Consider the following 27913-nt stretch of genomic DNA (forward strand, 5'->3'; position numbering starts at 1 on the left):
GGACAATAACGGAGTCCGGGATAGCGGGGTTGAGCCAAGTCTCAGTGAGAATTAACACGTTACAGTTCTTAATGTCCCGTTGAAAAGCAATCCGGCTTCTGAGTTCATCTAGCTTATTTTCAATGGATTGAACATTAGCCAGAAGAATACTCGGAAGAGGGGGCCGATTCTCACGTTTTCTCAGTTTGACCAGCAACCCGGCCCGGCATCCCCGCTTTGTCTTCTTCTTGCGTCTCTCAGGTAGAACAGCAACAGGTAGCCATGGTGAATCTCCATTGTCTGTCGGAGGGTTAATATTGTCCACGAAGTTTCGCAATTGGAAAAGTTCCTCTCTGCTATATTGTATGGCAGAGTAGGTGCGGTCGGCTAGCATGTTGCGAACCATGTTAAAAGTAAAACGGCAAAAGTAAAAGAAATATGTACAAAATACGAAAATGGGCAAAGTTGGAGAGGGGCACAAAGACGATGCGGCCATCTTCACCGGCGCATCACAGTTAATACTGAAATAGAGCCCTGCTGTTTTGTCAGGGCCTTTTCTTTAAATATAATTTTAAAATGTCGATACAGTAGCCCCTTTTTTTAAATGTCTATGCTTAAGTTTTTATAGGTGTTGCTATCTGCTTTGTGTAGCGTGGTTCTACAAGCAAGTCTGTGCCTTCATTGGGTGGTATCAGAGAGATACAAGGGTCTGTAAATGCAATGAAAACAATTGGCCACATGCAGCAAATAATTGATATTAAACATGTAATTTTTACTTTTGAATACTTCAGTACAAAGGATGTATTGAATAATTTAAGTGATATGTGTACACATATAAATCATTAGTCAAAACAGGGCTACATTTGATTGAATTATAAAAGGTATAATATGTGGTAAACTGAAGAGCCGTTTGGGAGCCGAAAGAGCCGGCCCTTCTTGGTGAGCCGAGCCAAATGATCCGGCTCACCAAGAAGAGCCGGAATTCCCATCACTAGTGCCCAGCCCACTGCCTACCAGCCACGCCCCGATAAATCACAAAGCTTTGATGCGTTCAAGTGCATTATTCTGGCACAGGAAGATTATGTTATAGGACATTAACGATAAAACAGAATATTGTCGTTCTATTTTTAGACACATCTCGCGATCGACTGAAACACAGAGGACTGTTTGTATGATGGGATCACAGACACGCTGCAAACGGTGTCCGCCAAAAGCCGAGTCCAGTGTCTATGTAGTGTCATTTTTATTTGTTATAGTTTGGGAAGATTGAAAATCGGTAGGGAGAGTCAGCTAAATCGGTAGGCGGTAGAAACATGTCAAAAGCGGTAGACTACCGCCCAAATCGGTAGGGTTGGCAGGTATGTAAAGGTAGGGCACAGATGGAAAGCTGACAGGCAGGTAGGCCATCCAGTTATTTTAGCCGGGCCGGCTAAAATGATTGGTCGTACTTTTTACAGTACTACGGCTTCCACAGATGAATTTTTTTTATGGATTTTTTGTCAAAGCACTTAAGATATGCATTGCTATCGGGATGTTAAGAGCATTCCATGGAATATAACAAAAAGTGTATCTCGAGCCGGTTTCTCAAACTTACCTACCCTTTAAGATTTTCATTCATTTCTATCTGTATACTGCACATTCTTTTTCATTTAATCGTTTATTTAGCAGGGACAATGCACATTAATGAACACTTAAAACAACAACAAAATGCAAATAGTGTAAATATGCCGGATTTTAGTTTGGAGCTCATTTCCATCCGCAATCCCTCACATAAAACATTTAAGAACATGACAATTATTCACATAGCAAAAACAAATACATGATATGCAAAAAGTGCAAAAGAGCAGCATACACAAGTATTTACCAGATGGCAGTACAATCTAGCAGCATCGACATATACAGTGCAAGATAAGATACAAGAGCTACCTAAAGTGCAAGAGGAGATACCCCTGTGTTAAAGTGCATTTAGCGATGATTGCACGTCTGTTTGTTTCTCAACCATTCTTTGAGTGGAGTCGACCTTTAAAACTATTGAGAGTGGGACAATCCCGTATCTCAGTTGGGAGGCTATTCCACAATGAGCTGAATGGAAAGTACATTTTGGTTTTGACAATAAAAACTTTGAATCTTGTTAAAAATAATAATAATCGAAGAAGAATGCTTAGATAGTGTAAAAATACTCTTTTACATGTAAAAGTCTTGCACACAAAACCTTACCTAAACAAAAGTACACAAGTAATGTCATTGAAATATAGTTAAAGTAGAAAAAGTAAAGCATTAATTGTCCCATTTTAGAATCATACATATTATATTACTGGATTATTAGTTACTCCTAAATCTTGAGATACACAGCTTTAGTTTCATGCATTATCAATAGAAACTAAATAACCACACTGTTTCCTCTCCCCCGTCATACGTTTATTGAACTTAAAACAGACGATGGTGGAGTAAAAGGTCTCCAGCGGGTGTGGTTAAGCTGGAAGGATAAACAGATGGAGGGTGTTGAAGTAAACTGATTATACAAGAAATGCGCATGGAGATAGTGGTTAAACCTGCAATGTATGTCATAAGACTGAGAAGGGAGCATGTCGTATTAGAATCAGGAAATGAACACAGGAAAAACAAGAAGTACGGGGAGACAACATTAAGGGTAGCCTAAGCTTGTTAAGGTTGGACAATCAACACTTTAAAACAACTGTGTTTAAATTATAGTTAGATCTGATATTTATTTTATTGATTTCTATTGATTTCAGAGTTGTAGCGCACCACTGAGTGCTGCTGAAAAGCATAAAATGAGACAACTAATACAATATGTACCATTGATGCCTGAGCTGGCCTTATCATTTTTTATTTTGTTGATGGCGTTGTGCTTGCTGGACTCCATCTATTTTTAGATAATACCTGGGAGGATATAGAATTAAAACATACAAAGAAAACAGTGAAAGACTTCCGCCTCACATACTGAATGCATGGTAAGAACTAATGTAGCTGGATTTGCCAGTTAGGTTAGAGAAATATAAGTGCAGCTATATAAGTATACTCTACTACACATAACAGGTGAATGCTGCACCTGTTTACTGTTCAAAATGTGTGTAACAACCTTAGTTACCTTTCAGATTGTAATATACAACATCCTCTTCCTGCCCAGTGAAAACATTGCATCGCTAAAGTTATTGATTTTTAATCTGATAAACAGTTTCTTTATAGTCCAAGAAAATACCCCTAGTTCTTTAGATAAATACACTACTTAACAGTAAAACCTGTGCTCATAATATTGTCATATTTGCTCTGATGCAAGTCAAATTTCAGACTTGATCTGACCATTAGTAAAAGTTTGAACGAAGGGCTTTTTGTAGTAAATCCTGAAATGCTAGAGTTCGAATGGAACCAAATGGGGCTACACACTACTTGGTCATCTCAGCTTTGGTCTAACCTACTTGGTTATCTCACATTTTAGGCCACTCAGTCTAAACCCTTAATACATGCAAACGGTTGATGTGGATCTGCATCAAATACACAATTCAAGAGAACCACAACAACTTACCAAAGTTAACAAACCTGCATATGTTTGATCTTGAGGAAAATAGCTCTTCAAGTTGTATAGATATTTACACTTCCCACTTCCAGAACTTATTTAGGAATGTTTGTTATTGTTCTTTCAGACAATATGGCACACCATGCCCACCCATTACCTGAAGATACCTATAGAGAAATGGAGCCAGTGCCAGAGGATACACCAAAGATCCAGGGCTACGACTTCAACCAGGGAGTGGACTACCGCGCACTGATGAAGTCCTACCTTACCACCGGTCTGCAGGCCACTAGGGTGGGCTTGGCTATCCAGGAGCTCAACAAAATGGTGAGATGGTTGAACACAGAAAGAGATCTTTGATGAATACGCACGTACATTTCTTTGGTTTTGTTAGATTGCATTGTTATCTTTTGATTATGCACAATTAACTGATGGCATGGTTTTAATCGGTCTAATTCACTCCACATCTAGATCGAGAGGCGCCAGCAACCGATGAAGAGGATAAATGGATTTGCTGAGGAAGACCCATCCACTTGCCCCTGCCTTAACAGCTGCACCATCTTCTTCAGTTACACCTCAAACCTCATCAGCAGTGGAGTCAGGGAGAGTATCCGCTATCTCGCAGAACACAAAATGGTACAACTCTCCTAAAAAATAAGGCATTAGCACCAGGATTAAGTCGTTTTCTAAAATATTAAACTAAATTACATAGATTTTTTATTAAAACAGTACATGATTGATCCATCAGTTGAGAAAAAGATGAATAGATAATTAAAATAATAGTGTTAATCATTTGTATAACGATCACCATTTCTCTCTGACTATTGTTAAATGTTAGATGCTATCTTGTCCACGAACTGCACTATTGAAACAACCATACATATGAATCTGAGGAATATACAGTATAGTCTTGTCCTGCAGTCCACTACAAATCATATCTGTTCCCTAATCAATATGTCTTTCTATGTATAGGTGGATGTCTTAGTGACAACAGCTGGAGGTATAGAGGAGGATCTGATCAAGTGTTTGGGCCCGATGTACATAGGAGACTTCGATATGCCTGGCAAGCATCTTTACAAAATAGGACTGAACAGGTCAGAGAACATGTTGCATCATCAGAATTTGACACTTTGCAAATGGAAATACCACATTAAAAGTGAAATTAAATTAAAAAAGTGTTTTTGATGTGCTGTGTTCCATTGTTGATACAGGACAGGAAACACACTGATGCCTGAAGAAAACTATGTGAAATTCGACAAATGGTTGATGCCCATTTTAGAGCAGATGCTGCTGGAGCAGAACACTCAGGTGTGTGGACTACTTTTCAAACTTTTCAAATGTTTCCCAAAAATATAAAAATGCTGCAAGTTTCGAAAATATATTTAAAAAAACTCAAATAATATTATTTGTAAGAAGATTTTTTTTCGCCCTCTCATCAAGCGCACTTATTTTTTGTTAACTTCTTTCAGGGCGTTCGCTGGACTCCATCTAAGATGATCCATCGGCTTGGCAAGGAGATCAACAACCCTGAATCTGTTTACTACTGGGCCTACAAGGTGAGTCCTGCCGGTATACATTAGACTGGAAATGTGTGGACTTTTGGAAAAACCGAGGGATTTTCCTCTAAAATACACTAAACATTGATCTGCTGACGATTTCAGAATAACATCCCGGTGTTCAGCCCTGCCTTGACAGACGGTGCCATCGGAGACGCGTTCTTCCTCTTCTCATTCAAAAAGCCCGGTTTGATACTGGACATAGCTGAGGGTAAAAATAATGGGAAACCTCATTGGTGCTTACCTTATTTGAGTCTGTGTTTGTAGTAGGTCTTACTCAATGCATTTGATTACAGATATTACAAAGTTGAACCATCTTGCAGTGGCAGCCAACAGCACAGGGATACTCGCCCTGGGAGGGGGCGTGTCCAAACACCAAGTCTGCAATGCAAATGCATGGGTACGTTTTCTACGTTTTTGATTATGAGATTGTTTTGTTGTTATGTAAATACATATATCTTATCAAATATGGAAGAGAGGTTGCAAGTGACTAAAGGATACATTGCTTTGTCTCCCTCCAGAGAGACGGAGCTGATTATGCTGTGTTTGTGAACACGGCTCAGGAGTTCGATGGCTGTGACTCTGGAGCCAGACCTGATGAGGCCGTGTCCTGGGGCAAGATCAGCTTAGATGCCAAACCTGTGAAGGTATTTGATATCAAGTATTATATAATTGGTCAATTACACCTAGCCTGATTGGCCCAATGGGTCAAACCCTCTGATTGGCCCATTTAATCGAGTCATTTGATTGGTCAATTGAAACAAACCCTCTGATTGGTTCAATGGTTCAATTAAAGGGTTCAATCATTATGTGTGACTGGCGAAGCCACACACAGTAGGCTATAGTATTGGACATACTTACCTTATCGTATTCTCCTTCTTCCGCCACAAATGTTGTCATGCTACTCGTCCGGCAACGTTGACACGAAACACACAAAAAACACATCAAAGCGTGCGGAATGACCAGGATCGGGTTGCTATGTCTTTTATAAGAGATTCGCCTAGCAGTTTTCACGCAAATCACAGAAAACTGCGATCATTTGCCCCATAGGAATGAATGGGAGAGCTGGTTAAGACTTAGATTGGGTGACATCACGACTAGAGGGGACAGGAGCTGTAAAAAAACTGCTTTGATCTTTGAACACACCTGTCGGTCGTTAACTAAATCCAGTTTCAGTCACACAGTCAACATTTCTCTGAATTTTGTAGTTAATTTTAGAGATTGAGTAACTTATTCTTTTATCACAATAACAGGTCTGAACAGGCCCTTGTTGGAAAATGTATTTGATGTTTTAACAGCTTCTCATTTCTCTCTTTAGGTGTTTGCAGATGCTTCCATTGTTTTTCCCTTACTGGTGGCAGAGACCTTTGCAGTTCATGCTAATAAGATGACAGCTGGCAAAAACGAGTCAACAGATGTTTCCTAAATCTGTTAGAAACACTAAACATATTTCATTTTCCTATTTATTCTTTCTGTAACATGAACTGTGAAAATAAATGATATATGCATTTACAAACTGCTCTTCCAGTCTTGACTACTCAAAGACAGCATTCACCCATTCATAAACATACAAGTTTCCACCTGCTCATCACTGTATAACATTCACACACAGTCACATACATTTTGGGCGCCAATATTGTTCTTTTTACTCTACTACATTTATGTACTACTTTACATATTCAGACGATAAGATAATACAAAATACAAATACAGATTACCATGACGGAATATTAAATTAGAATTAATTGCAGAGATCGGAACAACTCACAGGCTATGCCTAAAAACTAATTTAAATGTCAACTTTTCTCACAAAACTCATCAAGGGTGTCTTTTAAGAGGTGATGCTCTTGGAAACTCGTGGCAAAGAAAGTCACTTAAAATGTACTAATGTACTTACTAATTATTATTAATTTAATTATTAATTAATCATTAAGGCAAGGCGGGGCAAGTTTATTTATATAGCACCTTTCAACACAAGGCAATTCAAAGTGCTTTACAAAAATGAAAGACAGAGCATCCAGTTTTTTAAGTCAAACTCCTCACTCTCACACTTTTCTCTCTTGAATCTGAAATAATCACTGACGAAGAAGCAAAAAGCAGCGGGATGATGCCGGAGACACAGCTCCTGAGAAAATACTTTTTGTTATGCGTGGAACTGCCAAAATGTTATAAGCCCTTGTAAACAGTGACACAGTACAAAGTATAGAACAGAATTAGACATTTCACATGGGCAATGATTAAGAGACAAATAAAGAAACTGTAGCTGCAACGATAAATGAATCAACAACTATTTTGATAATTTGTTTGAGTTATTCTTTATGAACATTTCTCAGATTTCAGCTTTTCGGGGCTTTTATTTGAAACTACTTCCGAGAAATGAGACCGGAACCGGAAGTTGCGTTTGGTATGTTTTCGGCCAGGAGTTCGTCTTGACAAAACTTGATATTCCTGAATCATATTAGATTCCAGTCATATTTGTGTTTGTTTAACTTTACAGATAGTGGTCACTGTTTTGTTGGGTGAAGGCTTGTTACCGGTGCTTGGCATCGTCAACGGCTGCACCTGTTATCAATAACATCAGTTAAAGCCAACGTTAACCTGCTGTCGTTGTCAACGTTGCGTTAAGTTAGTTTTTTTTAGATTTATGTAACATTTATCAGGTGCGTATATACCGCTATCTGGCGAAACCTAAAAACGGATTGCATTCACGGGTAGCTAAATCTTTATTCAAGCATCTTACCTCTACATTGAGTTCACGCTAAGCTAACCTAAAGATTTGCATTGTCGTAAGACGTCCAAACAAAATAAAGGAAGTGTTAATTTAAAGTAATGCTAGTTTACAGTGAGTGACGACCAAATAAAATATAAGTAATGCTAATTTAAATTGATGTTATCTTACAGTGTATGACGACGGCAAAGTAAAGGAAGTGTTAGTTTAAAGTAATGTTAGCAGTGAATAAGTAGAGGTCTTTGACAGAGGAAAGGTGATGTCTGAGGCCAGGGTTACTGTGTGTGACTCGGAGAGTGGACCCGGTCCTGACCCGCTGACATCTCCCAGTGCTGAAGCTTCTGGGCCCGACTTGAAGGGGTAAGACTTTCTTACTTTATACTAAAACAACTGGCTGTTAATTTTACACAAGGATAAGGGTTTAACAGAGGTGGAAGAATACCTCAGATGTTCTACTAGTAAAAGTAGAAATACCATAGTTTAGGTGTAAAACAATGTTACTTAAGTGAAAGTCGAAAAGTATTGACATCTAAATACTTAAAGTACCAAAAGTATTCATGCAGATAAGCCCATTTCAAAATCATACATACTGTATGATATCATTATAGGCTAATCATTGATGATGACATTTTAATTATTGTATTTACAGCTGGGTAGCACGTGAATTTAATCCAGATGTAACTAAAGGCTTGTTTAAGTGTTGATCAGATTTCTTTAAATCATTTACCCATATTTACCAAGTAGCTAAAGGTACTAAGTAAATGTAGTGGAGGTAAAAGTCAACCATTTACCTCTGAATTTTAGTGGTAAATAATTACAAACAAGCATAAAATGGAAATACTTAAAGGGGACCTATCATGCAAAATGCACTTTTGTACGTCTTTTATACATGAATATGTGTCCCCGGTGTTCCAGGGAACTCACCAAGTGTCAGAAAACACAACCCTCTCTATTTTCCTCCATACCCAAATCTCTAAAAAAGGGGCTGCAACGGATCTGATAAAAACTGATCCAGATTTGAACACTTTCCTGACGTCAGGACAGTGGCGCTACGGCTATTGGGCCAACTCCACCAATCAGGAGGAGACAACCACGGCATTGCCGTTCGAAAGCGCTGGATACGCTGTAGTACATATGCCAGGCCTCTAGATGGTGCTGTTGCTCACAGAATCAACCCTTGCAAAAACAGAGCTATAAATTGTCAAATTGAGCGAAATGAGTCATGGCTAAAATGCATGATCTGTTTGGTATTTTGAAAAAAAAAAAGTATAAATATGCCTTATATAGGTATGGTCCTACACTATATTATTCAAATATAGCATGGTAGGTCCACTTTAAGTACAATACAAGTACTTCAGAATTGTACAGTACTTGAGTAAATGTAGTAACTTTACACCACTGGGGGTTAATAACTAGGTTGATTTATATTTTCTTTCCAGTCTTGTGCCTGCTAGTCCCCGGTCCTCAACAGATGTTAGCCCCTCACCTTCTGCTGAGGTGAGTGGCTTGTTGTCGTTACCATGGGAGATGTTGACACACATTGCCTCTCACCTTCCTGCTCAGTGTGTCATCACTGTGCTGCCAAAGGTTCGTCAAACATTCCATCATTTCCATACAAGTATTCTAAAGATGTCTTGAAGGCCAATTTGTGTTGTTTACTCACTAGATTTAGGTATCACAATGTGATGTATTTCTAGTGGGAAACCGTTGTCAGGTGTAATCTCATGCACATGTGCCATCCTCATGCAAGTCTTAACATCGCTATTAGAGTTAAGAAACAGTATGGCAACTATTACAAATGTTACCTCTTCCTCCTCTTTTTAGGTCTGCCATACTTTGGGCAATGTGGGTAAGGACACCACCGCGTGGCAGCTCCGGGCTCGCAGACTTATAGGATCCCAAGCTGTCTTTCCAGTGGGGCCAAGGGAAGACTTTGACTGGCCCTCTGCTTGCCTGGAGATAGAACAGCTGATAACCTGCTGGACAGGCCAAGGGCATCTCGTGGCAAAACAGACCAAAAAGGATGAGGAGGAAAGCGAAGAAGTGAGGCAGCAGCAAAGGGCAGGACAGGAAGAGGAGCCAGTTGTAGAAGGACAGCAAGATGGTAGAGAGGAAGGGCTGGAAGAGGTAGGAGTGGAAGGGCAGGAGGTTGCTTATGGTGTTGATGAAGGAATGGAGGTGGCAATGGAAGGTGAAGAGGATGAAATTCAGCCCATTGTAGGAGGGGACCAACTTGAAAGATTGAGGGAGGAGTTGGAAGAGAGACTGGATGATGATGCAGGAGCACTGATGGTAGAAGAAAGGAACCACAGGATGGTGTTCAATGATATTGAGGCGTTAGGTGGTGCTCCAAATCGCATGGAGAACCTGGCAGACCCAAGGAATCTGGGTAATAGAAGACGGGTAGAGGTGAAGCAACGTCCGCCCCCCAGAAATCCGAGCCCACCTCCAGCGCTGGAGTGCACCACCCTCCCTACATGCCACATTGCGCAGGTCAACTCAGTCCTCCTGCTGGGGGGGGAGGGGGCAGTGTGTGCCACAGGCTCCAGAGACATGAATGTTAAACTGTGGGATCTAAAGGCAGGCTCGCTGCTGCACACACTGGGAGCAAGGGGGGAGTTCAGCACTCATCGAGGCTGGGTCTGGTGCCTGGCGTCTCAGGGACCTCTGCTGGCCTCGGGGGGCTTCGACAGCACTGTGAGGCTGTGGGACCTACAGGCGGGGGGTGCAGCGACGGGCCTGATCAAGACCGGGGCCGCTGTCCTCTGCTTGTCCTGTCAAACGGATGTTTTGGTGGCTGGAACATTTGACAAGAGGGTCAGCATGTATGACACCAGAGGTGAGGGGTTGAGCCTATAACAGTCCATAAAGCAATCAAAGGTCATTAATAATGTGATAATAAAACATCCAACTATTAATCAATATTATAATTATTTATTAAACACCTTTTTACAAAGTCGAATATCAAAGACATTTAGAAGACAAATCACATAGATAGATATAAACTTTATTCATCCCAATTTGTATAGTTCCTGAATTTATGCAATCATCTTTTCCACAGCTGCTGAACCTCTGGTGAAAAGCGTCCGTCTCCATGGCAACGCTGTGATGTGCCTAGCTGCAGATGACAAGTACATCATCTCCGGGAGTAAAGACTGCACGGTGGCTGTCTATGACCGGAGGGCATGCAAGGGCTTGAAGAAAATTCGGGTATACACAATAACACACAGATGCCTTGATGTTTTTATAAAGAACATCAACCTGTAACCTTGAGTTCTTGAAGAAAACCATGTTTTTCTTGCATTCCTCCATGAAGAATCTAAAAGTCTTGATAACTGATGTTAACAGGGATTGTTTTTAACAACGCATTTTCACTAAACCTTACCATTGACAACACTGGGAACGAGCACTGGATAAATGAGACCTGGGGCCTATACTACAAAGCCGGATTTTCGCTTAGCCGGCTGACTTCAGGGAAAACTCGGGCTTTCCGGTCCTACGACGCTGGTTCTCTTTTTAGCGGGCTAGATCTCCATGGTAACTTATGCTGAGCGGCTAACCTCCTCGGGAGGAGGTTAGGTTGCAGGCTAAGAGATCAACTCAGTGAAAGCACCGCCTGCTGACCAATCAGAGCTCCGTGTGCGGAGTTTAAAGCTATCAAGTCATATTACAGGATAGAGGAAATACAGAAAAACTGCCGTTGCAGGAAAGACGGCCGGCAAAAATCAACTGACTGTGTGAACGTGAAAATTAATAGAATATCCCCTCCTATCTTCAGAGCAATCTGACTATTATAACATTAGCGTTAAGAAAGCTTACTTAAATATCTGCCACGACATAAGTAACCGGATCAAAGTAACATTAAGTACAGTCTGCGGCACTGTGAGTGCAGACGTCGATGTGTCCCATTATCATTCATATCATATCACATCATAATGTATCATATATTTCCTTATCTGAGTCAGCTTCTTGAGCCGTATCTGGCCGTGCAACACTCACAGTGTCACATACTGTATGCAGAAGTATTATTTTAAGCAACACATTAAGTTGACGAAACACTCGAGTCAAATTCTCCTAATTAAAGTCAGATCCACTCGTGTCTTGGACGGGGCATTGATTTCATAAACCTGTTAATGTACGCATTCAAACGCTTTTTCTTTTACCAGCTGTATTCACCTTGCAGGTGCAGCTATGTGGCTTTTATCCTGGATAAAGTGTTTAAGTCATGGATGTTTAAAGTTTAACTTCTTCATATTTGACTAATATTAAAGTTCACTTTTCATTCAGGAAGTATGACGCTGCGCTGTCAGTACGCTTGTCCATGTTTGAGATTGGTCGAATGCTCCAAATACCACCCCTTTCATGTGAACGCGCACCTAACTAGATAGGACACGGCTGGCTTGAGCGATCCACTTGATAACCAGCGTCGTAGTACAGTTTAGCCAGAGCGCGTATGTTTTGGATTGGGCCGGCTAACTCAAACATATCCAGGTTAGGTTGAACCAGCTTCGTAGTACAGGCCTCTGGATTATAATGCATGATTTATGTGATCGTTTTTAAGTGAATACTTTGTTATGGTATTGCTGTTAAACATGGCCCACATTTTCTTCAATTCATCAAGCCTTTCTCCGTTGTTAGATTCTTTGTTTACAGTGGAGATATGAGAGAAAAAAAGTTTTCTTCAACTGTTCGATGTAAAAGATATAAACATTGTATTTTTGTGGGTGTTTTATTTCTTTTAGTTTGCATATATGGTAAGATGCATCTGTGTACCTAACTTGCACAAACCCCTTTCATTTCTAGCTGAGCTCTTACCTGCTGTCCATGAGCTACAGTGGCTGTGAAGTATGGGCAGGGGACAACAGAGGTATGCTCCACTCCTTTTCCATGCAGGCGGGGACCCTCAAACCTCTGTCCCAGTTTGATGTGGGACACACAGCTCTGGTCACCGGCATCCACAAGTCAGCTGGAAGCCTCTACACCTGTTCATCTGATTGCACTGTCAAGGTAGGATGACGTATTCTTTTATAATAGAATGGCCTCTTTTCTGTTAGTATATTTCTTTGTTGTTGTTTTAGTTTTTCCTATTTTTTATTTAATTTTTTGTCATTAAGATTTGTATTCCATTTTTCACATTTTATGCATAAATGCAGAACAAACATAAACAAAACCAAAGGCATCCAACTTAGAGGAAGCAAAACAAAAACAAAAACCCCCCACATACATATGCGCACACACATATACATCAACATAAAGCATGTAAATACACATTTACAACATATATATCATATACACGTATATATACATATACACATATACAGATACACTTCCTGTCCCTAGTACCCTGTACCCTGCCTAAGACAATGTTGATATAGGCCAAGAAGATGTGCCACATTCCGTTAGATTTGCTTGGGATGTTATTTACCCTGGCGATCATAATTTCAAAGGCATTTTTTAAGCCATTGTGTAAACTCTGGCTTATGTGGGCTCTTCCAGTTGTGCAGAATAAGCCTGGCAGCTACAATAAAACCTGTTAAAGTCAGTCCTAGTTCTGCTTTAGTAAGGCCTGGTGGCACAAGAGACTTGTCCCCTAGCACAATTTAATAATGGATAAACTTGCTTCTCGCATGCCTTGTAGCCCAACCTACATTCGAGCCTATTTTGTTTTTTGTAATTGACTCAATGTGATTGTCAATAAGGATTCACTTTCCATGGTCTCATGAGTGTTAATAAAGGTTGAATAAATGAAAAAAAATCTCATCTCATTACAGGTACATATCCCTTGTGCCCCTCCAAGGACTGTTTGCATAATGCCTCACCAAATGGGAGTCAATGGGGTTAGTATTCAAATGTGTTAACCTTTTAAAAAGGATGTTGTTACTTTACTTAAGTTAATTTAACAAAGCATGTAATGTAATTAGTTGTTTGATCTATTTGGGAAGGAGAGAAAACATCTTTATCAATGAAGAAATAACAACAAAATTGTAAAAAAGTTAACTTACGTAAGCACACAAAGTCATAATGAATACAATTCCTGTTGCCTGTCTGTTTTTCCTATGTATATTATTCCAGGCTCATTGTCATTCCTAAAATGTTTTTTTCTTCCCTTGTCTTCATCCTCTCACTTACTCTCCACCTGTCTGTCTTTGACTGTCAGCTAAGCGTGGAGGCTGGAGTCCTTGCTGTAGCTTCAGGGGAAGATTGTTTGGAAATATGGAGGCCCAGAAATTGAATGAGCAAGACCTGCAAACTACGAGACAAGACTTGAAAGCAGGTGTTAATAAGACCTTTCAGCCTGTAAAACACCATACTGGTCTTTTAGCATTTTAAACTAACAACAAATGCAAAACTCTGAAGATGTTAGTGACTTGACAAATTACCACAAGAAGTTAGGACAGCAAATTATTCCAATTGAATCCTTCGTGGTACATATGTCCAAACAAAGTATTTTATTCTGCTGCAGTAACGCACACAAATGTTCTTGGAAATATGCATTACCAGTTGCTTGATTAAGCTTTAAAAGTTAATTTATTTTTGCTCTTCCATGTGTTGATGTGTGATGGTTGAGAAGTTTAAGGCCCCTTTTTTTAGCCAAAAGCTCTCGGCCCTTTTTATTGAATTCTTTGTTAAACCTGTTGAGAAGTTTCTCTACAAACAAAACTATAAATATGTAAACACAGGAAACGTGTTTGTCTCATGCACTTATTTACCTTCTGTGCCAGTAGATTTCAAAGACACTTTGTTTGAAGTGTAGAAATGTGTTGATCTTGTTTGAAAGCTTGTAAATCCATCAAAATCATTTCAATTACTAAGCTGTACCAAAAGCACTAGTCATCTAAAGTGAATACTTGTATCCAAGTTCTCTGTGACACACGGATTATATTTGTAAATCTTTTTATATGAACACACTCCTCAGTTTGAGTCAGTGTGATCTGTTTGGAAGTTATGTCAGCCTTGTGTGTTAGTTTGTGTGTGTGTTACTTTATAAAAAGTATTGAATTGCTTGAATGAATCCAACTATACATTATTTGCACAATACTACACATTTCCATCCATTAAAGAAGTTACCATTAAATAGCCTGGAAATCTTGTGTCTGAGTTTTTGGCTGCATGTGTTTTCTGCCTTATGGGGAGTTCTGATGTCATGGCTTTATGCTAAATGTTTAAACAAAGCTAAAATGGTATAATAATAATAATAATAATAATACATTTATTTATTATAGCACCTTTCACAGAAATAGATTTCACCAAGTGCTTCACAAGTAAGAATAAATATATACTTGAGTTACCCATGTAATAGTTAGATGATGAATCTTTTAAGCGCGACTTAATGTGTTGTGTAAAGAAGCAACAATACTAATGCATTTAAGGGTAAAACAAGTGTTGTCTTTAATTTAGGCTTAAAATGCATTGTCTACAAGGAGATACTTTAAGGAAAGGTTAAACAAACAACAACAGTGTAATGGTTTGTGCAGTCTCAGTGGCAGGAGATTAATCTTCTCACTAGAAGGTTATCTTTAAAGGTCAACTATTATGCAAAATCCACTTTGTCATGTCTTTTATACATAAACATGTGTCCCCTCTGTGTAAAGAGATTCGCTCACTTTTTGTCCTGATCCATTTATATAAAAACCTGTCTGAAAATGAGCTGATCAGATTTTGGCCACTTTATGTCATAACGATTTTTTGGCTTGTGTAACCATTAGCCAATCACCAACCAAGGTGACACCCCCCCACCTTATCACCTGAATCTCTTCCTAGAGCACCATTGTGTGCTTTTTAACCAAATATCTCTCAGAGGGGCGTGGGGAGTGGCTCCTTATTTTCATCTAAAGTAACACACAGAGAATCAGCACTTTTGAAACAGGGCTGAAACAGAGGGGATTATGGGATGCTACAATGATCTGTTGGGTATTTCGAGCCAAACACTTTAGAGACATGTTTTGTATATATCTGAGAGCTATAATATATTGATGTAAAAACAGTATAATAGGGGACCTTTAACATATTTGACTGTAAAAAAAAAAAGCAGTTGCCGTCTGTGAGATCTGTGTTGATCATCTGTCCTGGAGGCAGTCAAAGCAGCACGCAGGTCTTCTTATCTTTGAAAGGATTGGAGGAGGCAGCGATGCCGGTGAGCAGAGGGTCGCTGCGCCGGTGATCCTGACAGAACCGCACCAAGTCTCCTGCTGTCAGGGAGATCTGCTGGGAGAAAGGTGGACAGGGTGGAAATTCACAGGATTTCAGGCATTGTGAAACAGTCATATTTATGTTAAACTATTTGACATTGTTTTTAACAAAGACTTGGAGGTATACTCGTTTTTTTTTTTTTTTTAAAAGTACACTAAGAATACCTTGTGTCCCTACAGGTGCACATAATTACTGTCCATAAAGAGTGCTATTCTGGATTAAATTACTGTACTTATGAGCCATTCCTAGTGCTGCTAAGAATGTGGGATAACATTTCATTGTACTACAATAATTTGTAGACACAATTAAGCTGTACTTTTGACTCAAATTGTATTTTAAAACCCTTCTCAGATAACTATTAATAAAACATACATGAAACAAAGCTACCAATATGTACATTTGAAATATAGTTTAGAATGACACATTGTCCTAAATTATAATGAAGATACACTTAAAAGTTAGAATTAAGTGAATCATTACTGATTAGTTAAATTAGGATTTCTTCAAATATATATATAGTGCATCTAAATGATGGCTCAAAATAGTTAAGTAGTAGTCTTAACTTTGGTTTCATATATCTTGAGTAGCACAAATGATGTAGCAATATCAGGAGTATATTGTATTTATACAAGAATCAGCACACATTTATCATGACTATAGCTAAATTAAGTCTTGTTCAGCGTGCTTTGATCCACCTGGATGTGATAAAGCATGCATGTAGTTAACATATTCTTCAGAATTGTACATACCTTTATTCTCTCCATGCACGCCTCCACCCGAAGTTGATCCACCAGTTTTTGCGCCTGAATAACACTGTTGCTGCTGTTTCCTGACATTGCCTTCTGTGTGCAGATTCAGCCAAAGTCCTGATAACTCGACTAAATATCCTTCTTATTTTATGAATAAAAAAGGAGCAGCAGGAAAATGATTTAGAGCAATATTCTTCCAAATCCAAAGAGTTGGCACGGATTGTGCAGGAGTCAGAAAAGCTCTTCTTTGTCACCTGTAAAGTGACCCCTTTTTATTCACTGTTGGGGGCAGTTCAAAGGCTCTGTGATATGAAAGGTCATACAGCACAGTGTTGGAAATGTCACAGACACCACTGATTCAATATTAAAGGCTAAAACATGATGCTATGTTTCGGGTCATTGCTGCAATATGTGCCTTTGCTTTTAACATTTTAACATTAATACATGGGTTTGCTTATTGTAAATGCAATATAAGAAATCTTGAGGTTTTTCAATTAAAGATTCAAATGCCTTATCGTCATATGCACAGTATAGCTACAGTGTAGAAATGGCAATACAAATCTTAAGTCCCAAACTCCTCCAACATTGCAACATAGTTATATAGGACATAACACAAATAAAAAAATACAAGAAGCTTAATAATGCAGAGGATGTTGTAAGTGACCAAGTAAATGCAGGAGTTTACATAAATAAATAAAGATATACAAGAACAGAATGTAAAATTAAATATTGTACAGTAAAATAAAATAAAATACTGTTTATTGCAGTGATAACTATTTTGATAAATAAAAAGTAAAATGCCAACAGATGAATGCTTTAGGTTATGGAGGCACTTAACAGAGATCAGGCATGTTGTGTGTTAACCCTGTCTTAGCCAGTTAAGCCCCAAGCCTGTTTTTCAGGTCTCAGGCTCGAAAATGACATGCCCAGAACAAATGACTATATCTTCACTTTTAAAAGGGGTAAATTAATAATCTTTTTTTTCAAAGCAATGATAAACCTGTGAGTAGGATGTAGAAAAGTCAGAATCAATATAGATGTTTTTATTTTAAAGTACATTCAGATTGAACATAGTAAAAAAATGTAAATGATTGTGTCCGTCCAAAAAAAAAAACATTACTTACAGTGAAAACCACCCTTGAATGATGGGATAGTAGACTAAAAGCTTTAGGAATCCAAACTATAACATATAATAAGTACCCTGTATCAAGATTGATGCAAAAAAAGTGCAATTTGACCTTTTTAGAGAGGTTTAGAAAAGAAAAACCCATTTGGGTGTATTTGCCATATCTCTGGAACCCATCGGTCGATTTTTGTGATTGAGACCTCTTTTGAACCGTTAGAGCCAATAGAATCGAGGGGAAGTTCCTAAAATCCATCTAAACATTACCATTGGTGAATGAGAGTGATGCGCAGCCAGCATGCCCAAAACCGGAAGCTATGTTACACTTTATATGAAAAGTATGTTTATTGACATAAATGTTATGATGGATTATCAGTAATCATTTCAAAGTGACACAGAGACATTGGATTAACCTTCAGCAGCGTTTATATGCGTTTTAATGCCATTGAACACAACCTTTGATCAGAAAACAGCAAAGGTAAGACGTATTTGCCGTTTTGGCCCCGTAAAGTGAAGTTGTGTGTTGTCTGTGCTTGCCTTCGCTGCCGTGAGTTTTGGTCGCACAGTGATGATACTTATACCATTGGAATCTGTGGAATGTCAGCTTTCATATGATATCTAGTTTGTGCAGATCCGATGAAGTATAAAAGATTGCTACCGTGAGTTATGTGCTACGTGCGTTAGCACTCTTTCGCTTCCGCGGGCGGGGGCATGGGGTTTAACACCATTCACAGACATTTTTTTACATTTTTGCTTTTGAATTAAATCAGCAAAAAACACTTTTAATTGTTATCCATTCAGTCACATGTAGGCTTATTAAAGATAACTGCTTGGAGGTCATTTCCACCTGCCTGAAACATTGAGCCAAATAAATAATAATGTCAAGTGTGCAAAAGCCACCACAATCATAGTATGGGTTAATAAACATTTTTTTTTTTTTTTACAGAATATCAATAAATACAGACGCAAATAATGAACAAGTAATATAAAAACATTATGTCAGTAGAATTCATAGGTGAGCCTCTAAGCTTATTTTATCTATACTGTATTTGCAGCATTCAATGTTATTATTTACTGAAAATAAGTGGATCGAAGGTTTGTTTAATAAAGGAAGTTAACTGGTCTAAGAAAGACACACAATTTAAACCAAGGTACACGGCTCCAGTAAAGTTTTAGTAAAACAAGCGATTTAACAACCTGTTCAGCCATGGTTCAGACAGAAATACACGTTGGGCATGTTTGTCCCTCCTCGCTCTCCGTAGTAGGAGTTTCCATGTCACAGGGTATCGTAGCCTGTACATCCATGGTATGTAGCAAGCAGGAGACCCATGTGTTGTTTATATGCACTTTTGTGTCCGAAGCCAGCCGATTAATACAGAACCATCTTTAGCTGACGTCTCTTCAAAACAGGTATTTTGTCAGCTCTATTTTCTATTATCTATGTCAGTCGATAGGACCAATCTAGCTCATAGTTAGCTTGTCTGCTAGCCAACGACATTATCTAAAAAGAAGTTCTTAAGTGAAGGACTGCAGTTTTTGATATTATTGCAAAAGACAACAAATCTAAAAATGTTGTATACTTGGTTGTTGTGTGAAAATGAAGTATACAGGTAACTCTTTATTCACATTTTAAATTAAATATATATGCAGTGTCATTAAAACTAGCTGCACATTTACCAGCTTTGATAAACACATTCATAACTACTTTTGGTACTTTAAGAATATTGTGATGCTAATACTTTTGTACTTTTACTAGAGTAACATTTTTGAATGCAGGACTTTTACTGAATATATGACACAGAGAATAAAAAATGAAGAGATCTGACTATTTTACACTGTATATTACTTGTGAAAACTGCAGTAAACACAAGTTTCAAGTCTCATATACTCTATATTCATGTGCATAATAGAGTTGTGTAAAATAACAAAGAGCCTTCCCTAAAGCCTTGTTATTTATTCTTCTGGAGAGCCTGTACACATGTTTTGTGATCATTTTCAGTGATTATGAGTAAGAACATTTAAATAAGATAAGATTTGAAGTTGGCTTTATGATCTTCCTTTTGCTTGTTGATACAAACATACAATGTATGCAGAGAGTCTGCAGCGGTACCGCCAAACCCCCGACCCGTCTTGTAACACGGAGCCCGTTTCCTACACCATCAGGGCCGGTTCTAACCAATTTGCTGCCCTAGGCGAGATTTTAGCTGGCGCCTCCCCCCCCCCCCCCTGCCAGAAAATTGTTCAGTAGAAAAGGTTAAGTATCCAAGGAATACACAATAGAATATATAAAGAATAAATGAAAAATCTCTACAAAAGACCAATACACTATAAAAACAGAAACTTATTGACATAGGTAATATACATCATAAAGGCTTCAAATGTATTCAGTATTGTATGAACAAGTTTTAATTGGGGTATGGACGTCACATCCTCTAGGGCGGTCCGGGGGTATCCCCCCCCCCGGCAAGAAATGTTTGAAAATGTAAAGTAAAATGCTTCAATCTGGTGCACTTTAAGCACACATTACTAGAGACTAGATCTAGTGGGTACAACTCTAAACACCCATATGAAAAAGATCGGTTTACATTTTAATAACCAAATATGTGAACATAACCAATAACCTACCACAGCCAATAACAAATAAATGTAACTTATTTTATTTTTGTTGTTCATTCATATCTTATTTTACCTAGTTAACATTTATTTATGCATATTTTTGTATCTCAAGTTTTAAACGATATTTTTGGTTTACTGTCCTATAGTATACATTGAAATGATTTCAAACCTGTTTATCCAAATAATTATAAAGGAGTGCCTTGGAAATATTTGTTTACATAAATTGCATTTATCTCTCTTGCTCGCTCCCACGCCCACTTTAGCTGTGAGCTGCGGACGCCTGATAAGCCAACACCCCCCACTTTCATCACTTACAGCGCCCATCGTACAGGGCAAATTAAAAGTGTAACCGGGGTGAAAAGGGTGTTACATTTACTTAATTATGAATGTTGTTACATCAAGGCCGAAAATTAGGATGAGCGCAAACAGTCAAAAATGTTTTTTTCCCCCCCAGATCTGGCGCCCTAGGCGACCACCTATGCCAAAAACCGGCCCTGTACACCATGCTAAATGTATGTCTGCATAAAGCTGAGTTATGATCGGTCATAATAACACACAGAATTTGGTGATGATTAATTAGTTTACAGTGAGATTTACTCCCATACTTTTGGCCATACTCACGCAGCCCTACAAATGAATTGAGATTTCCACACAAATGTTCTTTAGCAAGTGTGCAGAGCAGTGTTGATTTAAAAAAGCAATTTGAAGGTTGGATATTTGTAAACCTTTTTTTGTGTATATATATATATATTAATAATTTAAGATGTAAATTAATTCCAGTTAATTAATTCTATTTTTATTGTGACATTTGGTGGCATCAATGTGTGCATTTGATACAGATAATGGAGCAGTTGCTTTAGGGCCACAGTGTATATCCCTTAAGGTCAAATAATGAGATCCTCAACCTCCGCCCCCCTCTCGCACCTCCACACAGAGCCCCCCCACATATCAAATCCCAACTTAACCCCTGCATGTATGTATTGCGACATTGAAAGACACTTTTGCAGTAATCAAACCTGCAGCCTGCTAAAAACAAAAGCATGGACCAGTTTCTCGAGATTGTGTTGAGACATGAGTGTTTAAGTCTTGCTATGTTTTTTAGGTGGTAATATGTTTTTGTAATTCCTTTTGATGCGGTTGTTAAAACTGATTCCCAAACTACACTGATATTTCTGACATTGTTTGATGTCTTACAGTGAGAGACATCAAACCAATTGTCAGGGACCAAGCAGTAAGACAACAGGACACAGGAATTGTTTAAATAAACTGGGTTTTTTATTTCCCCAAAGATCCAAAGAAAACATCATAAACCAATAATTTCTAATAACTATAAAAGAGGTTAACAGAAAATACCTCAAATAAACATGGCATCAACTTAACAGGTGTTACCTCAACAAACTGACCTCGTACACTGACAAACCAAGGAACCTATATAGTGGCTTGGCCAAACCAAGTTGAAACCAAGGGATAATTACTACTAACAGAATACACAAAGGACACTGACAAAACCCAAAAAACTTTGACATGGAAGCAGGTGGTTTGTCCCAATTGGCTCCTCGCAGTATTTATGAGTCCTCAGCGCTCAGCCACGCCCTTTGCTGAACCAGGAGTGCTTACGAAAGCCTGTTCATTTTTGGCACCAACATTTATTGTACCTGTTATCACATGCTGAAGAAAAATGACATCTCTTTTGACTCAATCAAGGCTCTGCTTTGCATCACCTTGTATGATAACCAAACTTGTTGTTGTTGCAGAAATCATGTCTGACGGTGACATTTCTAATGCCAGAGAGGCTGTCCTTAAGCCTAGTTGCGAACTCCCGGAGGACACGCTAAAGATCAGGGGCTACGACTTCAACCAGGGGGTTGATCTCCAGGCAATGATGGACTCCTTCATCACCACAGGCTTCCAGGCCAGCAGCTTGGGATTGGCTATCCAAGAGATAAACCAAATGGTGAGAGACATCTCGCTGTAGCAAAGGTTATTTTACAAAAAGCACATTTACTTTACTTCTTACCTATGTCTTACCCATAGGACAATGGTCTCTGTGATTGTTTCCTACCCCAATACAACAGAGGTGAATAGGTTCTCATTGGTGGGCCACACAGTACTAAATAACCCCAAAGGAAGAATTAGAACAGCAGGTTGGCTTCCTAGAAATCACTTGATTGTCTGGAGCTAGAAAACATGACATGACCGGAATCTTTTTTGCCTTTTATTGACCTTTTATTTTGACAGCCACAACAGAGACATTAATTCTGCAGTTGAAACATTTGTAAGGAAACTGTCAGCTTCTTCTGTAGATTATCCAGATGTACTGTTTCTTGTAAAATATATTTGTTTTGTTTAGCATAACAAACTAAATTCCATTCTCCTCCATTGTATCAGGGTGGAGGCAGAAATGTCAGAGACAAACATTTTCAAACCTGGGCGCATACAACGATAATTATCTGCATATATAAAAATGGGAAGAGATAAAGGCTTTTTGGGGGTGAACTGATCCCTTTTAAATGATATAGATTCAGTAGCCTGTGCTAATATGTAATGTTGACCATTGTTGTTCAATGACTCCACACTCACAGATAGAGAAGCGTCTTGAGCCAGTGGAGGAGGGTGAGGGAAAAGAGACAGATGAATATCGCAGCAAGGCGGGCTGCACCATCTTCCTGGGTTACACCTCCAACCTCATCAGCTCTGGAATCAGAGAGAGCATCCGCTACCTGGCTGAGCACAAAATGGTACACATTTATTACGTTTCTTAAAATATTATCCATGTCATAGTTACATCACAGAGAACATCTTAAAGGTCACCTATTATGCAAAATCCACTAAAAATGTTGTCCTGATCCATTTATATAAAAACCTGTCTGAAAATTAGCTGATCAGATTTTGGCCACTTTATGATGTCATAACGTTTTTTTGGCTTGTGTAACCATTAGCCAATCACCAACCAAGGTAACACCCCCCCCCCCCACCTTATCACCTGAATCTCCTCCTAGAGCAGTGCTTCTCAAAGTGTGGACCACGGGTAGCCCGTGAGCGCCCCCTAGTGGTCCGTGAGTATATTGGTAAAATATTGGAAATAAATAAATAAATTAAAGTTTTCCGCCCTCTCGCGGGAATATCTCCGCAATGGAGCGAGATTAAGTTTCACTTTCAATTGCATGATATAGCCCAGCGCAACATCTTCATCGAACATGTTGCCACTTGTTTGCGGATTTGTGGAGTTAGGTGGTCTGCGAGGTTTTCTTTATTGGTTAAGTGGTCCTTGGTATGAAAAAGTTTGAGAAACACTGTCCTAGAGCACCATTGTGTTCTTGTTAACCAAATATCTCTCAGAGGGGCGTGGGGAGTGGCTCCTTATTTTCATCTAAAGTCACACACAGAGAATCAGCACTTTTGAAACAGGGCTGAAACAGAGGGGATTATGGGATGCTACAATGATCTGTTTGGTATTTGGAGCCAACCACTTCAGAGACATGTTTTGTATATAACTGAGAACTATAATATATTGATGAAAAGAGTATAATAGGGGACCTTTAACACTTTGACCAATCCAACAGGGAGACCAGTCTATCATTCTGAACCTGTCTCTTTGTTTTAGGTGGATGTGATTGTAACCACAGCTGGAGGCATAGAGGAGGATTTCATTAAGTGTATGGGTAACACATACCTGGGAGATTTCAACATGTCTGGCAAGGAACTCCGCCTAAAGGCCATCAACAGGTTGGTTACTACATCCTCAGAACCATGCTGCATAATGGTATAAACTGTAAATATGTCACCTTTAAATTGTGAATAGCAGATGTTGCTCTGTACTAATAATGACAAAGGACAAGACACAGGTTTTAAGATGCAAATATTCATCTTGTTAAGTCTTGTACTCTATATCAGATGCACTGTTTGTTTACATCTTGTTAATCCTGTGACCTCTTCCTCCTCCTCTGTCCTTGCTGGATGAAGGATAGGGAATCTGTTGGTGCCCAATGACAACTACTGCAAGTTTGAGGACTGGCTGATGCCCATCCTGGATCAGATGCTGTTGGAGCAGAACGAACAGGTGGGTCTCTCTAATAAGTATATTCAGAATCAGAATTAGAATCAGAATCAGTATACCTTTACTCGTCCCACAGAGGGGAAATCTACATTTGTTACAGCAGAAAAGAGCCAAAGACAGCTTAATATTATCTAAGAAGCATGCATACAAAATAAATACATAATAAAATAGTCCAAGGTGTCTTTAAATGTCAGTCCAAAAACCAAAGATATTCAGTTGAATATGATGTGAAACAAAAAGAGAGTAAATATCATCATTTGAGAGATGTCATATTTGCACGAGAAATTACTTTCTATAATTATTAATTGATTTACCAATTAATAGGAGTAATATTCTTCTGAGCACTTCTAACCACAGGATTTCACTTAGGGACCGTCAATAATTCTTTTTTATTATGTGCCTTTTTGTTTCTTCCCTGGTATAATTTATGGTTGTTATATTTTAAATACATAATTTGACTATCTGACTTTACTTTAACACGCTCCCAAAAACATACGGTAGATGTATCATTACACCATGAAGCTATATTTAAAAATTGTTTTAAATGAGAGTTGTTAAGGTGTAAAACTTGAGATCTGGGATGTTTTTGAATCCAGACTGGAATAATGTCAAAGCTGTCATTGCTGAAAATGAATGTAAGAATTGAGGGTCAAATGTATTAGTGGAATTGCAGAATTGTTACACCCCTACTAAACGCTGCAGTTGAATTTTATAATTTTGTCTACATTCTTTTTATTTTTTATTTTAGGGGACCCATTGGACTCCCTCAAAAATGATCCATCGGCTTGGCAAGGAGATCAATAATACTGAATCTGTCTACTACTGGGCGTACAAGGTGAGATGTTATATATGTTGGTAAAGGGTAAAAAAAAATTAAACTGCCTGAAATTCTGACAGTCCTGAAGAGTATAATAATAAACTTGTTAGCAACAATAGCACATTTCTCCAAAAATGTATGAATAATAAATTAATTGTGTATTTTGTTGAGTGAATGGTAATCAAGTTGTGACATGAGTGGACTATAAAACCTCTATGACCGGTTGTTGTGTCAGTACAGGGTTTTTACAGTCAGTAAATATGTTTTTGTTATCTTCTGTTTCAGAATAACATTCCTGTGTTCAGTCCGGCACTGACGGACGGCTCTCTGGGTGACATTCTCTACTTCCACTCTTTTAAAAAGCCGGGCTTGATTTTGGACATTGTGGAAGGTAAAAGCAGCTTTTAATGTGTCTAACAGAAAAGGATCCCTGCAGCTGCCTCATCTGTTGGACGCTTCATGAGTGTGTATTTTTTTCAAGATATTCGCAGGATGAACGGCCAGGCAGTGTTTGCCAAAAGGACGGGAATGATCATCCTGGGAGGAGGGCTGGTCAAACATCACATATGCAACGCTAATCTTATGGTAACTAACTTCATGTCATCTTTATTTATCTATACTCAAACTTAAATTCACGGCAACTTTTAAATGCAATACCAATGGCCATCATTGGTGAAACACAATTTCCTGATACTTATAGTTTTTTTTAATTGAATATATTAAATTAAGTTCCTCTTTGAACTATAACAGTTCATATTTACCCGTTTTTTCTAAATTATGAATACTCTTACTTTTAAAAATGTCAGGGTTTATTACACCTATCTACCTTAAGAGATTCATTTCATTGCACAACTTTTAATGTATTTTTACATCGCAGTATTGCTACTTTTACTTCAGTAGAGCAACTTAATATTCCAACCACCACTGCTGGCCATGACGATATTGTTTAATAAAAAAAAAAACGTTGATAAAGTTAAAACATATATTTGTGCTCTCTAGATTTACACTTGTGGATAATAACCCCTGCTTTAACATGGACATTACAACACCAGTTCCCGTTCTGACGTGCTCTTTCTCCCCCCCCCCCCCAACAGAGAAACGGGGCTGACCACGCTGTGTTTGTGAACACGGGTCAGGAGTTCGATGGCTCTGACTCTGGAGCCAGACCTGACGAGGCTGTGTCCTGGGGCAAGATCAGGATGGATGCCAAACCTGTGAAGGTACCGATATTTAAACCAATGTCTATGTCAACATACAGTAAGCCTTGACCAGAGCAAGGTTTGTGTCAATATTATGCTCCATATGCTTTCATTTGTTTTTATTTGAGATATCTTGCCTTCTGCTTTACTTCTTCTGTTATTTAATATATTTCCAACATGCAGCTGATATGTTTTTAAAGAATCAAAGCATTAACAGCCGACATTAATCTTTAGGCTTTTTATATTGAAGAAATTAGTCATATTTTGACATAGTCTTACATTTTATTGCGGGATGTATTTTTTGAAACATTTTTTATAGCACATCAGAATTATTAACAAGTCGAGGTTAGCTGGATCCTTGAAGCAGTTAAGTCAAAGATGTTTATAACACCTTTGGCCTCAAAGGGGCAGTGTCTGCACATTGTTTGATCCAAGCATGCAGTGGGGCAATAAAGCACAAAAACCAGTGTATGACAAAAACTTAATAATGAAAACAGAAATCAGTTTAGTGTAGCACAACACAATTACACACAGTAAAATAAAAGTGGTACAATGCTCTGTTCCCAGGTGTATGCAGATGCCTCTCTGGTCTTCCCTCTGATCGTGTCCCAGACCTTCGCTACCCACGCCGACAAGTTCACTGGCTGCAAGAAAACTGAATAAGATGTTCGCCACCCCCCCCCCCCGCGCGAAAATGCTTTGTTAGAAGCCACCACCATGTGCTGATATAAGTTAGACCTTATAAAAACTCTATTGACAATTTAAAGAAACAGCATTATATACAATGCTGAAGTTGAACACTTTATTTATTTGGACTCGGTGGTGAAGGGTTTCCTAACATTAGTTTATGATAAAACTCTCTATTCAAATAGTTGAAATAGTATGGAGTAGCAGGCTATTGCATGTACCAAAGAGACTGTCCAGAATGCATCAGGTTTTAGCTGTGTGTGTGTGTGTGCTTGCGGGTTTGAGAGTGTGTGTTTTAATAGAAACACACGTTATTTAAGAGTTATGATTTATTGTTGTTTTATTGTGGAATGGTGCACTGTCCTATCACTTGTATATTACCTCATTGCTTCTCAGTTTTATCCTTACTTTCACTGTTACAGGTGGAAATATGTATGACTTTAATAAATCATAAATAAATATTTCAGTCCCATTTTTAAAAGTCTTTGTGCACTTTGTCCGTTTTAAGAAGGCCACAAGGGGTCCATCATGTGACACTTCATTACACATGACATTAACAGAGCAAACACGTTGTATGTGGCTTCTGATTTCTGGCTAAACATTTTATTTGGAGTATAAAGTTTGCAGCTTCTCAGTTGCATTTGAAATGAAAGAGAAGCACTATGCCACATGATAAGCTC

The 27913-nt window shown here is 38.6% G+C and overlaps 4 protein-coding genes across 5 annotated transcripts in view; 3 read left to right on the top strand and 1 right to left on the bottom strand.

Moving 5' to 3' along the window:
• The window catches only part of LOC117492180 (deoxyhypusine synthase-like), a 31728-nt gene extending 25169 nt beyond the window's left edge, over nt 1–6559 (top strand). For both annotated transcript variants that reach the window (XM_034142299.1, XM_034142298.1), the window contains exons 2-10: nt 3642–3838; nt 3983–4147; nt 4484–4605; nt 4723–4819; nt 4981–5067; nt 5173–5278; nt 5364–5467; nt 5589–5714; nt 6386–6559. In XM_034142299.1, the coding sequence (XP_033998190.1) occupies nt 3647–3838; nt 3983–4147; nt 4484–4605; nt 4723–4819; nt 4981–5067; nt 5173–5278; nt 5364–5467; nt 5589–5714; nt 6386–6493 (1107 nt within the window). In that variant the 5' untranslated portion in view covers nt 3642–3646 and the 3' untranslated portion in view covers nt 6494–6559. The remainder of the gene's footprint in view (nt 1–3641; nt 3839–3982; nt 4148–4483; nt 4606–4722; nt 4820–4980; nt 5068–5172; nt 5279–5363; nt 5468–5588; nt 5715–6385) is intronic.
• A 908-nt stretch (nt 6560–7467) lies between these two features.
• On the top strand, nt 7468–14870 carry fbxw9 (F-box and WD repeat domain containing 9). The gene is made up of 7 exons (XM_034143910.1): nt 7468–8155; nt 9235–9382; nt 9620–10634; nt 10857–11005; nt 12599–12802; nt 13567–13632; nt 13953–14870. Exons 1-7 carry the CDS (start codon nt 8055–8057, stop codon nt 14025–14027), a joined length of 1758 nt encoding a protein of 585 aa, XP_033999801.1. The 5' UTR covers nt 7468–8054; the 3' UTR covers nt 14028–14870.
• Nucleotides 14871–15804: 934 nt separating this feature from the next.
• Nucleotides 15805–16821, bottom strand: LOC117493330 (guanine nucleotide-binding protein G(I)/G(S)/G(O) subunit gamma-7-like). Its single transcript, XM_034143838.1, has 2 exons — nt 16735–16821; nt 15805–15997 (listed from the first exon to the last, which is right to left on the bottom strand). The coding sequence occupies exons 1-2, from the start codon at nt 16819–16821 to the stop codon at nt 15872–15874; spliced, it is 213 nt and encodes a 70-aa protein (XP_033999729.1). The 3' UTR covers nt 15805–15871.
• Nucleotides 16822–19110: 2289 nt separating this feature from the next.
• Nucleotides 19111–27714, top strand: dhps (deoxyhypusine synthase). Its single transcript, XM_034144041.1, has 10 exons — nt 19111–19267; nt 22228–22427; nt 23056–23211; nt 24078–24199; nt 24437–24533; nt 25279–25365; nt 25633–25738; nt 25829–25932; nt 26442–26567; nt 27114–27714. Exons 2-10 carry the CDS (start codon nt 22233–22235, stop codon nt 27207–27209), a joined length of 1089 nt encoding a protein of 362 aa, XP_033999932.1. The 5' UTR covers nt 19111–19267; nt 22228–22232; the 3' UTR covers nt 27210–27714.
• Nucleotides 27715–27913: the final 199 nt, after the last annotated feature.

Source organism: Trematomus bernacchii, unplaced genomic scaffold (assembly GCF_902827165.1).
Source record: "Trematomus bernacchii unplaced genomic scaffold, fTreBer1.1, whole genome shotgun sequence".
NCBI classification, from domain to species: Eukaryota; Metazoa; Chordata; class Actinopteri; order Perciformes; family Nototheniidae; genus Trematomus; species Trematomus bernacchii.

Excerpts from the sequence above, each read along its gene's own strand:
- LOC117493330 (XM_034143838.1), bottom strand. The coding sequence starts at position 16,821 with ATGTCAGGAAACAGCAGCAACAGTGTTATTCAGGCGCAAAAACTGGTG. Across the intron at positions 15,998-16,734 it reads CGTGCATGGAGAGAATAAAG|ATCTCCCTGACAGCAGGAGA; the intron begins GTATGTACAATT and ends TTCTCCCAGCAG.
- dhps (XM_034144041.1), top strand. The coding sequence starts at position 22,233 with ATGTCTGACGGTGACATTTCTAATGCCAGAGAGGCTGTCCTTAAGCCT. Across the intron at positions 23,212-24,077 it reads ACCTGGCTGAGCACAAAATG|GTGGATGTGATTGTAACCAC; the intron begins GTACACATTTAT and ends TCTTTGTTTTAG. Across the intron at positions 24,200-24,436 it reads CGCCTAAAGGCCATCAACAG|GATAGGGAATCTGTTGGTGC; the intron begins GTTGGTTACTAC and ends TGCTGGATGAAG.
- fbxw9 (XM_034143910.1), top strand. The coding sequence starts at position 8,055 with ATGTCTGAGGCCAGGGTTACTGTGTGTGACTCGGAGAGTGGACCCGGT. Across the intron at positions 8,156-9,234 it reads TCTGGGCCCGACTTGAAGGG|TCTTGTGCCTGCTAGTCCCC; the intron begins GTAAGACTTTCT and ends TTTTCTTTCCAG. Across the intron at positions 10,635-10,856 it reads CAGCATGTATGACACCAGAG|CTGCTGAACCTCTGGTGAAA; the intron begins GTGAGGGGTTGA and ends TCTTTTCCACAG.